At 50.5% G+C, this 13,239-nt stretch overlaps 1 protein-coding gene across 1 annotated transcript in view; it reads left to right on the top strand.

Annotated features, from left to right (window-relative positions):
• The window catches only part of SH3PXD2B (SH3 and PX domains 2B), a 74,032-nt gene extending 64,804 nt beyond the window's left edge, over positions 1-9,228 (top strand). The window contains 8 exon segments of the mRNA XM_088521385.1: positions 860-964; positions 3,309-3,426; positions 4,759-4,819; positions 4,821-4,959; positions 4,962-4,985; positions 5,599-5,648; positions 6,275-6,400; positions 7,403-9,228. Coding sequence (XP_088377511.1) covers positions 860-964; positions 3,309-3,426; positions 4,759-4,819; positions 4,821-4,959; positions 4,962-4,985; positions 5,599-5,648; positions 6,275-6,400; positions 7,403-8,926 — 2,147 coding nt within the window. The 3' untranslated portion in view covers positions 8,927-9,228.
• The last annotated feature ends 4,011 nt before the right edge of the window (positions 9,229-13,239 follow it).

The raw sequence follows: 13,239 nt of genomic DNA, 5'->3' as shown, positions 1-13,239 counted from the left end.
TCATAAAAATAGATTTTAACATCCTGGAAACCCATTTATATTAGGATTAATTGAACCAGCAGCTACACTGAGAACATGAAAGTAAAAGCAAGTGAAAACTATTAGCAGAGCCAGTTCAAACGGTAGGGCAAATAATTTATTTATCACATATCAGTCCTGATTTTCACTTGCATGCCAGTAGCTGCATATTACCTCCTTGACAGTCTAGTTGTCTTTCCAAATGATTCTCTGTAGGGATTCTTGCAATAATATCTATTTTTTTCCCCAAAAAACAAAAATAGATTGGGCATTTAATAACTGAGAAGAGTGTGCTTATTTTGATTGGACACTTGGGGTGCCCCGGAATTGCTAGTGGCCTCTGTGGAGCTGGCTAGGTTTCCACTGAGAGCATTTGTGTTTGAATCTTGCATCTGCTCTCAGCTTTTAAAATTTGCTGTTTTCACAATTGTAAAGAAGGCAGGAGCACAGCAGGAATCGGTTATTGATTTGCAGGCAGTTTATTCATCTCTGCTAATTAGACTGGGCTTGGCGACCCATACCAAGGGAAAATGAACCGTGAAGAAAAAGCAAAGCAAATGAGGTGGCTGGAGTCTTTCAGTTCTCCTTGTGTTGTTAGGGATGGTTCGGAGGGAACCATACCTGTAGGTCTCATTTAGCTGCAATTCTCTGCCGCTGCCGCGTGTGCTCCCTGTTGGATAGCGCTTGGCTCTGTTGCTTTGGGGTCACCACAGCCTCCTGTGCCAACAGCAAGGAAGGGACAAAGCTGAGCAGACTCATTCGTTGTAGAGAGGGAGGCAGTTTTTGGCTGGTCGAGAAGGGTGGGTGTCCTCGGCTAAGATGCCTGTTGTTCTGTTTTCAGGCTGGTGGTTTGTGAGCACGTCGGAAGAGCAAGGCTGGGTGCCAGCGACCTGTCTGGAAGCTCAGGATGGTGTCCAGGATGAATTCTCTATGCAGCCTGATGAAGGTAAGAGGCAGCTGGAGAAAATTGTTCCAGCCTCTTTATGTGCAGTGAGCCTCTTGCAGGATGTTTGGTCCTTTTTAACCTTACAGGGACCGAGATCTGGGAAGGGCAAACCGCCAAGCGCTGTGAGGTTGGGTTGTTTAGTAAAATATGCCCACTATTGTCCTGCCAATGAGTCCCCAGTACTCTGCTCGAGTGTTGCACCAGGAGCAGGCCAGCTGGAAGGTGACTTGTTTAACTGCTGGCCTTTCTGTTCCCCAGAGGAGATGCATGTGCCACTTCCAAAGAGCATGCTTAGACTCCCATAGTGAGAATAACCAGATTGCAAACTTTGCTTAAAGTAAATCCAGAACAGCCCTGGAGAACACATTTTCCCCTTGGCCGCTGTGTGCTCAAAACAGTGCTCTAGTTAGCTCAGGCCCTGGGTCTGTGGAGATGGAGATGGGAGGGAGGGATTCAACATGGGAAGGGGGGCCAGGTGAGTACTCTCTCTGTGCCCTCTCTGGTGTCAGGCCTGTTGTCTCTCAGATCTGAAGTGCTGCCTTCTTATGTCCTCTTTTATCCTTCTACTGCTTTCCCAACACGCTCTTCCCAGTCCCATGGAGATACTGGTCTCTACCCAGGCATGTGGGCCGCCGTCGGACTCTTGGGGACTTATACACCAGTGGATGGGGTCAAGGTGGACTGTGTGGAGACTTGTTCAGCTGCTCCTGTTCTGTGCTTGCAGCCCTATTGTCTGCATGTCTGTTTGCTTTGCATGTGATGGACTCTCCTTATCACTTGTGCCGCACACGCTCTTCAGCTTTCCATCAGATCCACTCATGTCCATCTCTTTCCTCTATTGGTAGCTCCTTCTCACTCTTTGACACCTATTGGTTTTGGGTACAGGGGCTGGAATTTCAGCTTTCCGAACATATATGCATACAGGCTACTTGCAACTGCTGCGTTAGTTCCTGTAGAGAACTAGTGTAAGGAACATTAAGGAAGAGGGGGAGGAGGCCTAAAGGTCAGCAGGGGGAGTAGGTATGAGGGTAAACAAGGGGTGTAGGCCTGAGAGTAAACAACCGGAGTAGGCCTGAGGGTACACAACTGGAGTGAGCCTGAGTTTAAACAGCGGGAATAGGCCTGAGGGTAAACAGCGGGAGTAAGCCTGAGGATAGACAGGAGGAGTAGGCCTGAGCGTTCAGGGAGGTTAAAAGAGCACTTTAGGAGTGATAAAATTATCAGAATCTCATAGATTTTTGAAAGTCTTAGAGATTACCAAGAAATGCCCTTAATTTGCTTTACATTCCTCCAAAACTTTTTCAGTATTTTTGTTGGTTGTTATTGAAAGGAGGTAGCATTATTATGCAACCGGAAGGAAAACATGTTCCTTTTTTTGGACTTCTGCAGTATTTGAGGACTGTTGTTGTCACTACTTTGTAGCCAGGCTTTTTCCGTCAATACCATCCAGTTATCTGTCCTCAGGGTCTATCTAAACATGGTTTTCCCTGCAAGCAGTGTCCCACCCTGATGCCTTCACCTCCCTGTTTATTCCCTCTTGTCCTCCTCCCACTGCCTTTTGGTGTATTTTTCTTGATTCAGCTCTCTCATTCCATCAATTTATGGAATGTCATCAGTTTATCTCAGAAAGGAAACAAAGCGTGTAGGCGCACTCCAAAGTATTGCTGTTTTATTTTTCTTGTTTTCGTTATGTTTGAATTGTTTTAGGTTTTTGTAACATTTGTCTTAAACAGTATTTTGATATGTAGAAGGCACACAAAGTCAAACTATAAGTGATCTTGCCATGTATTCCCCTGAATATCTACTCAGTGGGAGTAGGGTGAGGGTAAAGAGTGATGTGGAGGTTTTCAAAACCCACGTGGCTGCGACCCTGTGCCACGTACTCTAGGTGTCCCCGCTTGAGCAGGGGGGTTGGACTAGATGATCTCTAAAGGTCCCTTCCAACCTCAACCATTTTGTGATTCTGTGTAAGAGCTTTTGAAAGGAGCCCAGACCTGCTTGTGCAGTACAGGGCTGTAGGAATGGATTCAAGGCTGCGAATGGCCATGTACCTTTGGGGGCTTTAGATATGAGAGACAGCCTTAAAGGAGAGGAGGGAACTGCTTTATACAGTTTTTCTTTGGGCCAAACTAGTTCACCAAAACCGAAACACATTTTTGAAATATAAGCTTGTTTTGAAATACACCTCACTGGCATTTCTCTTCAAATGGTCTTGTATTTCTGTATGTTTGCACCCACATCACAACAAGAATTACTGTTTATATAAAGCACTTAACCATTATTTGACTGAGCCCAGATTTCCATAAAACAATGTATCTGTGAAACTGCACTTTCTTTCCAACAGAGGAGAAGTACACAGTTATTTACCCGTATATCGCAAGAGACCAGGATGAAATGAACCTGGACAAAGGGGCTGTGGTGGTGGTGATCCAGAAGAACTTGGAGGGCTGGTGGAAAATCAGGTACCATCCTTCCCCTTGCTCTCCCTAGGACCGCAGCTGGAGCTATACAAAGCAGGGACCCAGTGTGTGTGGGAGAGGTTTGGTTTAAACCAAAGTCTAGGATGCAGGGAAGGGCAGAGACCACAACTGAGTTCTCCACATCAAGCAAAAGCTAGCTCAAATTCAGGGCTTCAGCCTAGCTTAGATGTGTTAAAATGTCTTGAAACACTCCCTCATTCCTGTGGGGAGGTGTCTCTGTATCCCAGCATCATGTGCCCTGGCAGTGCAGAGGGAAGCCAAGTGGGAGCGTCAGTGTTACATCATGTGTTGCTGTTGGGTAACGGAGTGAGTGTCCCTGAGCCTGGCTGAACTTGCTGGCTGTGCTATAGGAAGCTTCTGTGGAGAAGTGCCATTGTCTGGGCAGGTCTGCTGCATGCGCTGTGTGCTGAGCCAAGGATGCTTGATCATCACAAGCTGATGCTTGTTTTTTACTGGAAGCTCATTTTCTCTTGTCTGCAGTCTAGCAAATGGACTGAGCTGAGCAGGGTGGAAGGACATGCCATGATTTTCTTAACCTTACGCTGAACCTGAGGTCTTGGCAGCAGCAAGGCCTCAGAAAAAATGTCCATTGACTTTTTAAACCTAGGAGAGCTGCCATGAGAGCTCTAAAGGCAATTACAACCTCAGCAGCTGGTGCCATCTGAGCGAAATGGCTCCAACCTGGCCAGCGGGGAGAGTTTTCCTGATGCTGGGACGAGACCCTCCAGCACCACACGCAGACTAATGGATGTGGTTTTTCAATCACATCACAGGGTTGGTTATTCCCCTGAACTCAGTGCAGGTTCAGAGCAGGGAAGGGATCCAGGCTGACAGGCTCTGCAGGCTGAATATTTGTGTTTTTGTCCAAAGAACAGGTACGTAAAGCGTAGCAGCAATCCTCTAGTTTTTCCCTCTGTTTACTCTGCCAGTGTGTTCATTCCTGAACCTCTGCCATTGCTGAGATGAAAAAGAAGCCAGGGCTCATCTCCTGGCTTTCCCAGCGCCAGGCCCGCTGGCTGCGGCTGGCTTGCATGGGAGCCTGAGTCATTGCTGGAGCTCTCCAGTGCCCGCATGACTGAAATGGGGCCTGAGCCCAAGCAAGCTCATTTCACCCAGATCACATGGTGACTGGCTTTTGGTCAGTGCTTGTCCTGAACGCTGGCTCCACGGAGATCCTTTAGCCCCAACTCCACGGGAACACAGTGGAAACATCCTTCTGGAAAGGCCTAGTGGCCTCTGAGTCCTGACGCAAGGGTGGACAGATGCCAGTGCTGAGGGTCCAACACAGTGATGTTCCTGTTGTTGCTTTCACAGGTACCAGGGCCAAGAAGGCTGGGCCCCCGCCTCCTATCTCAAAAAGGGGAATGGAGAGATGTTTTTCACAGAAGCTCGGGTCAGGCTCCTCCACTCATTCATGTGCCTTGGATCTTGATGGCATCTCCCGGCAGCAGAATGTGGCAAGCCGAGAGAAGGATGGGCTTGCCAGCCAGAGAGATGGGAGATTTGACAGCCGTCCCTGCCTAATGCTGACATTCGACGCAGTAAGTGGCCAGTTGAGGTGGCTGGGATTTCAGTGCTGGCTTTCTTGTGGGCTTTTGGGCAACATAGCCAGGTGTGAGGGAGCCAAAATGCTTGCAGGCACTATGAGCTTTGCAGGAAAGTCTAAACTGATGTTAGCAAGCAGGACAAGTGAGCAGTGCTGCCCCAGGATCTGCAGGGCTTGCTGGATGCACCGGATCCTGCCCACCTCCCGGGCTGCAGTTTGGACTCCAGGCATTCTGCTCTCAGGAGCGGAGGCATTTTAACCTGACTGATAGAGCCAGGCTTTTGGGTTAGGTCTGCAGTGAAAAAGCAAGATCACTTGGTTACCTCATCTCCATTTCCCAGTGGCACCTGTTGCTGCAAAATTGTCCCCTGTTCCAGAGAGATGCTCCCAAAGTCTGAGTGACCCATGTCCCTGTAGGTACCAGGCAGACAGGACCCTTGTTGGGCTGGCTTCCCAGGTTTTGTCCATGCCGTTCTGGGAAGGGCAGGAGGCAGCCTTTGAGCATGGATGTGAAGACTGCCATTCTTTCCTCTTTCATGTGCCTTTGGGGAACATGCACGGGATCCACAACCAGAATCTTAACAGCATCTGAAATTTTTTTTCCACAGAGTCACCAAAGATGAGGCAGAGACCCCCTCCTCGCAGAGATCTGACCATAGTAAGTATATCCCAAACCCTCCCAGAGGGAGGCCCACAGAGCAGCGCTATGGTGCTATTGCCCCATTCTTGATCTTCTCAAAGCATCTGCATACAGTCACTGCTGGGAGACAGAAGGCTGAGATAGACAAGTCTGAACCAGCGTAACTGGTCTTATATTCCATTTGCTAGCAGAAAGAGGAAAAAAGCAGTGGCAGAGGGAGAAGGAGAGAAACATTGAAAAAGAGCTCTGGTCTCTGGTTATTCTCAGCTTGGTCTCTTCACGTGTACCTGGAGTTAGAGCATGACCTTCCTTCCATAACAGGATGTCTCTGTTTGCAGTTGGTCTTCAGGTGACCCTTTGGTCAGTTTGTCCTGTAAGGCTAACTTGCCAATGGAAGGTTGCAAGCCAGCTCCCTCCTCCTGGGGAGGGTAACTTTACTGTTAGTGATATGTCTGACAACCTGGGAAATGGTTTGTCTGGAAATGGTTTGGCAGTGTGTGTTTGTGAGAGTACAGCATAGGCTAAGCTGACCACCCAGGCCTGCCTGTGCTCTCTTGCTTCTCTGCAGGCTGTTAGTCTGTGTGAACGTTGTGTTGCACCTTCTGTAGAAACACCTTGATGGGTTTTGGTTTTCATTGTCATAGCCACGTGGTTTGAACCTGCCTAAGCCTCCTGTCCCTCCTCAAGTGGAAGAGGAATATTACACCATCGCTGACTTCCAGACCACCATCCCAGATGGCATCAGCTTCCAGGCAGGAATGAAAGTAGAGGTGAGATTATCATTTTCCCTTCTTGCATATCTTTCACTGGAGAGCAGCGCTCTTGACTCGCATTGGCCCTAGGATTCTGTTTTGGGCAGGAAAGAACCCACCACTAGATTCTGGGTGGAAACAGAGTGTGGTGATGCATGCTATTGCATCTGCGGGCTGCCAGCATCCCTGGGCTCACCTAGAGCAGAAGAGAAATACATATGAGCTCATGAGGCGTTGGAGTCTCCGGTGCTCCTGGCAGCCTCCTGTCTCCCAAGTGTGACTGAGCTAACGGAAATTAAAACCACATCACAAATGGAGATAGAGATGGTGCTTTTTCTTTCTTAGGGCTGTTCTAAAATTAAAAGCCCTAATGGAATTGCTTAACTAGCATACCCAGTTTTTCTGTCAGAATCCCAGTTGTAGATCTAGTTATGCTTTTCCACATGGAAGCTGCCTCGCTCTAAGACTTTTCCTTTAGTGCTGCCTCAGTCACCTCTTCTCAGTGGAGAGCCGATCCAAGTCCCATTTCTGGAGCAGACAGAGGCTGGAGGTTTGCACATCCGTGCAGGAATGCTGTGGTTTGAGTGCTCCAACAGTGCCGCTCAGTGGCCACCGCAAGTACTTGAGAGCGCTGTGTCCTGGCTGAGCCGTCCTGTCTCTCAGGGCCAGATCATATCAGCTCAGCGAAGCTCTCCCAGGCATTTGTGTCTGATGTGATCATGTCATTCCTTCAGTGAACTACCTCCGCTCTGCCATGGTCCCAGCTCTAGCAGGGTCCCCTCTCCTAGCAGACATCTTTAGCAGTTCCAGGGTGCCAACCATGCGCTTTGCAGGCTGATCTGGTAGTAAAAGCTGTGTGAAAAGCATTTGTGCTGGCTCACCCTGTGGCTACCTGGAATTTGGACACCAGGCTAGGGGAGGCAAAAGCACCAAGGCCTGGTGTCATAGTGCTCTTGAGCATCCCCTTTTGTACAGAGAGGGCTGATGCCTGTGTGTCTAAGGCTTCCTTTCCTGCTGCAGGTTATTGAGAAGAACCTGAGTGGCTGGTGGTACATTCAGATTGAGGAGAAAGAAGGCTGGGCTCCTGCTACATTTATCGATAAATACAAGAAAACAAGCAATGCGTCCCGGCCAAACTTCCTGGCTCCGTTACCCAACGAGATGGCCCAGCTCCGCATTTCCGATGCCGCAGTGGAAAGCAGTGCCAATGACGAAACCACTGGACCATGCAGACCTTTGCCAGAGGCTCCCCCAAATGGTATGGACTGTGGAATGAAATGGGCCAAAGATTGGAAGGGGAAGGAGGCCACTGAGAGTGTGGACATGGCCTTCAGCTCTGGATATGAGGAGATCTCGGACCGTGATGTGGAGGAGAAGCCCAGCCTGCCACCCAGGAAGGAATCGATCATTAAATCGGAAGGTGAGTTAATGGAAAGGCAGAGACCTCCTCCCAAGCCTCCAGGCGTGATTTTGCCCATGATCCCTCCAAAGCAGTCAGCAGTCCCGAAGGACAGTAAGAAGCCAGAGCTGAAAACAGAGAAGGGCAAACTGTTCCAGCTGAAAAACGAAATGGGACTGGAATGTGGACACAAGGTGTCAGCCAAGGAAGTGAAGAAGCCAAATCTCCGACCTATTGTCAAGCCAACCAAGCCAAAAGCTGAGCCCTTGGAGGACAAACCTGAACCACTTAGCCAGAATCCTTTCTTGAAATCAAGACCCCAGATTAGGCCAAAACCTGCTGCAGCCCCTCGGGCTGACCCACCTCCAACTGATGATAAACTGGACATTTGTAGCCTGCGAAGCAAGCTCAGACCTGCAAAGTGCCAAGAGAAACTCCCTGAGCAGGACACAGCTGCCAGTGAAAACTCTTTCAGTAATACCACGGTTCCCTCAGAGACTTCTGGAAGGTTTCAAGAGAGACCGAGTGTGGAGAGCAAGCCCCTGCCTAAACTGGACAGCCACATTGCAAAGGAAGCCCTGCCCAAATGTCCTCTGGGCCCAGCAAAGGTAGCTCACCCTGAGCCAAAGGGTGACCACCCAACTCCTAGAGAACCCCCGCCTCAGCGGCCCGTTGTGCCGCCTCGTAGACCACCGCCTCCAAAGAAAACAGCGTGTCCTGCGTCCGGCCCCACGCCAGAGCTGAAGACCCCAGTGCGGGAAGCGCCTGAGATCAGATCTTCTGCCGTGCCAGGCCGGCCCATGCTGGTTCCACCAAAAGCCAAACCGTTCCTGTCTGCTTCAAGCCAGGATGAAGCCAAAGTGAAAAGCAGCTTAGTCCCAAAGGTAGTATCGAAGCCGGTAGAGAGAGGGGAAGCCAAGGAGAGGACCTCTCCTCCCTTCTCCAATCTGGACATCTCCAAGGAAGCCCTCTATGTAGCAGTGGCAGATTTCGAAGGCGATGAGGAGACCAACAGCTTTAAAGAAGGGACTTTATTTGAAGTTCGTGAGAAGAACAGCAGTGGCTGGTGGTTTTGCAAGGTCTTGACTGGGGGGCCCTGTTGGGAGGGCTGGATCCCTTCCAATTATCTAAGAAAGAAGCCATAGCCTATCCTCTGTTTACATAGTTGGAGGTTCCTTGTTCTCTCACCTGAGTATTTAATTAGCTTATTAATTTATAGTTTGCCATAAGGCTGGCTTTAAAAAAAAAATGAAAAGAAAGAAAAAAGATACCATACATTCCAGTTTGTCCCCTTCTGAGGTAGCGTGCAAGATGCAGGCTCGGCCCGTGCAGCTGGGCCTCCATGACCCAGCCATGTGCTCTCTCCTCCATGCATCCCTGGAAATACTTCTCTCCTTTGGCCAGGTACAATAGCCCAGCCATACTGTGCTGCTCTGAACAAGCTTCATGGCGTACAGTGGCCAACCTGGTTCTTCCTGCTAGCGAGGACAGTGATACCTTGATAGGCATTTTTTGCCACCCATTTAGGGAATTCAAAGGAAATGCAGGAGCCAGGTTGAGAAATCAAGTTTGACCTGGTACCAGTGAAGGAAATCTGGACTCACCAAATGATTTGCTCTTCCCTGAGACTCAGGGTCATGGTCAGATGCTGTATGTCATGTTGCTTCATTCGGATGTGTAACAGAGTAATAGCAAACAGGGAAACAAGGGAAATGACTGTTCAGAGCCAGGTCCCTGTAGCTCCGTGTGCACATGCAGGCAGGTGGGCACGTTGCAGGTCAGGAGTTGTGCTCTAGTTAAGGTCCGTGCCTTGCTTCCCCACTGTGCATGCCATAAGGAAGTCCTTAGGTCCTTCTCTGCCCTAGACAAGTGTTAATTTAAACATCCTCCTCTTATGAAAAAAGTATATACACACACATACTCACAAATATCACAGGTCCTCTCTGTGTTTAGCCAGGGCTCTCTGCAGGCTTGTGCTTTGCAGTGTTACAACCAACCAAGAGGTGTTTTGCTTCAGTAGCTGAAGAACACTGTGCAACACACAGAGGACCAGAATGACCCCATGAGCCCTGGAAAGACGATGCTTTGCTTTCCTCCCAACACAGACTGCCTGTTGGACTAAGCGGGGACGTGACCCGTGACCCACTGCGCTTCCCAGGGCTGGCAGGCAGCAGCCGGAGGTGGGTCCTTTAGTAGGTGCTGATATTATGAAGTGCAATCCAGGATGCGGGAGTTCAGCTCCTCATGACAGCCAGTTGTGAGGTGTATCTGGTGCTCAGGTGTTCCCTGTCTCTCTGATTAAATTCTTTTTTTCTAATGCTTATTTTACTCTTCGTCATTGTGTGGAGGGGAAGGTGAGAGCATGGAAGAATGCAAACTTCTAGTTGAGTCTCTATTCCTAACCACACTGGTTTGTTAAACTCTCTGACATGCCTTGTTTGTCTCCCCTTCTGTCCACCTTCCATCTCTAAATGCTTTTGTTGCTTCCTGCGTGTCAGTCCACTCGGGGGCTTCAGGTCAAACCACACATGGGTTATTTCCATGCAACTCCTACCTGCCAAGCCTAATCTTGCAACATTTATCCAGGCTTGCGGCGCATATCCCAGCAGGAAGATGAGCGTGGTCTGCCCAGCTGTCACTCCCTCATGCCCCTTTCTTCCCGTCTGTACTTGGCTACTTGCAGATTCAGGGCTACATTTCTCTATCCGGAAGAGCTTTAAACCCAGCACTCCTGTGGGTTTGCTGTTGACCAAGCCCATCTGCCCTGTGTGTTCTAATTGCAGCCATAAGTGCTGCAGATGCAACTCTGCAGCCACATTGTTTTGCTGCTGAAAACAATTACAGTTTTCCCTCTAATTTGAGGCTGGCAGAATTGAAGACACTGTGCGCTGTAGGGTTTTTGTCCACTCCCCTGAATGTTTGCTTCCATCCCATATTTTCTTGTGGAAACACGTGTGGTTAAAGATAGCTCTGTCTGTGTACAGAATGAAATGGTAGTGCCTCAGGCTGGGGTCATTTTGAGAAGGTGATGGGAGCAGTTTGTTCCAGCCCTTGTTTTGATGAAATGAAGAAGCCAGCCTGGTGAATGCTAGTATCTGGATGCCCCAAGCTTGATTTTTAGCCATGGGAATTCATGTGCCCATGTCTGGCTGCTTCTTCTTCTTCCCACTCGCAGTCTTCTCTGATCGCATGGTTAGGGCTGACCAACCTGATCTGGCAATAAGCGATACATCTGCAACAAGATCCGGTAGCAGTTACCTGTGTGGCAATGTGCTCCCAGGAGAGAGTTGCATGGTGGGTTCAGAGAACACACCTGCCTTGTCTGTCCATCTCTTGCTCCAATAAAACTCTTCTGCTGTGTAGAGGAAGGCAGCCCTTAGGATGAGTTAAGACAGTGTTGGCCAGCGGTGAAATTCAGCTCCCAGTTTTGCTGAGGAAAGGGCCGGAAGGAGCCATGTCCCTCACCTCTTATCCACACCAGTTGCTGTTGGTCATTCCAAGCAGCAGCATGAAGAGGCTGTGCACTCTGTTCTTGCGCTCTCTTTACTGGACAGCCTTTTTGCTTTCAGAAGTGTCTATCTCATTTCTCCATCCCATAGACCGCACTGGTCCCAATTTTCCTCGTGTGGGGCCATGTTTTTTCTGTTTCTCCACACTAAATGAGGGCTGTTTCTCTTTCCCTCCCAGTCTGAACACTAGAACTGATAGTGCTTCGCATTGCTGACACGAGTACTGTATTATTTGGCTCACTGAGTGTGTGACAGGTTTGGGCCCGTGTTCCTCAAGAGCTTCTAAGAACTTAGGGTCAGTTTCCACCACGTACTGTATGTGTGGGGTCATCCTTGGCAGGATCACGGGCACCAGATGCCTTCGTCCTGCTGCTCCTTGGTTTGCAGGGGACGGGGGGGGGGGTGCTCCTCACGGTCTTTGAGGTGGGAACCGGCCTTGGTCTGGACCAGTAGAACCCAGTAAGGAAGATGCTGAGAACCATTGTGCTAATAGAGTTGTTTCCCTCGGCTATCGAACACTTCTCCCTTTTGCTTGATAGCTACATAGGCCCTCTGACACTGAGCAGCGGGGGCTTGCAGCAGGTACCTCCTTGCCATACCTTGCATGTAAAATGAGGCTAAGTTCACTGACTACCTCATGAGGAGGAGGCGGGTGGCCCGGGAGGCTCAGCTCGCTGAGGTTTGCCTTGCACTTTGAGCTCTGCAAGGCCCCGGAGGGAGGGGGCCACGTGTTTCTTACCCGTGTTGCCCTGCTCACCAAAAAGACACCCTCCCGCACCCGCCAGAGCACTTGCCCACCACCAGCAAAGCCCTTCTGTGCGTCCTGTGGCCCCGCACGTGTCCGGGGCTGCCTTGGCCCGGTGCATCCCGGGCAGGCTGGGGGGGCTGCGCGCTGCACCGCACTCCTTCTCGCCAGCTCTAGAAGCCTGTTTGTCTGTCTGTGTCGCTCTATATTATGTAAGCGCGTATAAGTCTACATTACTGTGGGCGGGTGGGGGTGTCAGCGGACGATAGATGTAGCTGTGTAAATGCCGTATCTATACTTTCACTATTAGAGGGTTGATTTTTATTTGGTGGGGGTTTTTGTTTTTTAATAAATAAAAAGAAACTGCTTGACTGGTTTCAAGCACGATTGTGAAGCCGTGTGTGCCTGGTGTGTGTCCACACTGCTCCGGGCGAGCGGCCACGCGAAGCTGGTGCCGTCCTGTGCGGCAGCGCTAGCTGCTCGCCTGGTGCGGCCTGCATGGCTGCTCGTGGAGAGCCGCGTGTGCCAGTGCTTCTGCGTGCTCCTCACCACAGCTCCCAGCTCACACGTTGGCTTTTACCTCAGACTTGCTGGAGAAGGAGCTGTTGTTGGGAGGATGTGATGGTGACCACAGCCATCGCGTGCGCCTGCTTTGTCCCCAGTGTGATGCTCTGGGAGAGCAACATGTGACTCCCAATCCAACCACGCTCATCCTTGGCAATGGCGGTTGTGGCTGTTGTCATCTCAGAGTGTCTTAAAGTGAAGGTGGGTTGGAGGGGTCATCCTGGCAGGCATCTGCACACCAGCAGTGCCTGCGGGGCACCTTGCGAGGAAGCTGGGCTGGCGCTGCCTGGCCCTCCAGCTCCGCAGGCCGGCCCCTTGGTGCCTTTCCCAGCCCCATCAGAGGGACAAGCCCTGGTCCCTGCTGTGGGAAGTCCGCTCCAAGTCGGCTGCTCTCCTGCCTCCCAAAAAAGCAATTCAAGTACCATCCCTTTCCCATGCATTGCCGTGAGCACCGGCACAGCTGCCGGCACCGCGACCACAGCGTGGTGCTGTTCGCTTGGCCTCGCGACCACGGGGACAGGCCCGTGGCCGAGGAGGGAGCTGCCAGCGCAGGGGCTTCTGCAGCAGAACTGGCTGCACTGTGTGCTGCAAGGGGATGGGATGGAACACCTGGGCCTTGGGCTTACAGATAAGTGTAACC

The sequence above is a fragment of the Tinamus guttatus genome, unplaced genomic scaffold, assembly GCF_059628265.1.
Source record: "Tinamus guttatus ecotype Peru unplaced genomic scaffold, ASM5962826v1 Tinamus_guttatus_pri_ptg000007l, whole genome shotgun sequence".
Lineage (NCBI taxonomy): Eukaryota > Metazoa > Chordata > Aves > Tinamiformes > Tinamidae > Tinamus > Tinamus guttatus.
The sequence above is the reverse complement of the archived record's forward strand: the minus strand, read 5'-3'. Positions and strand labels throughout refer to the sequence as shown.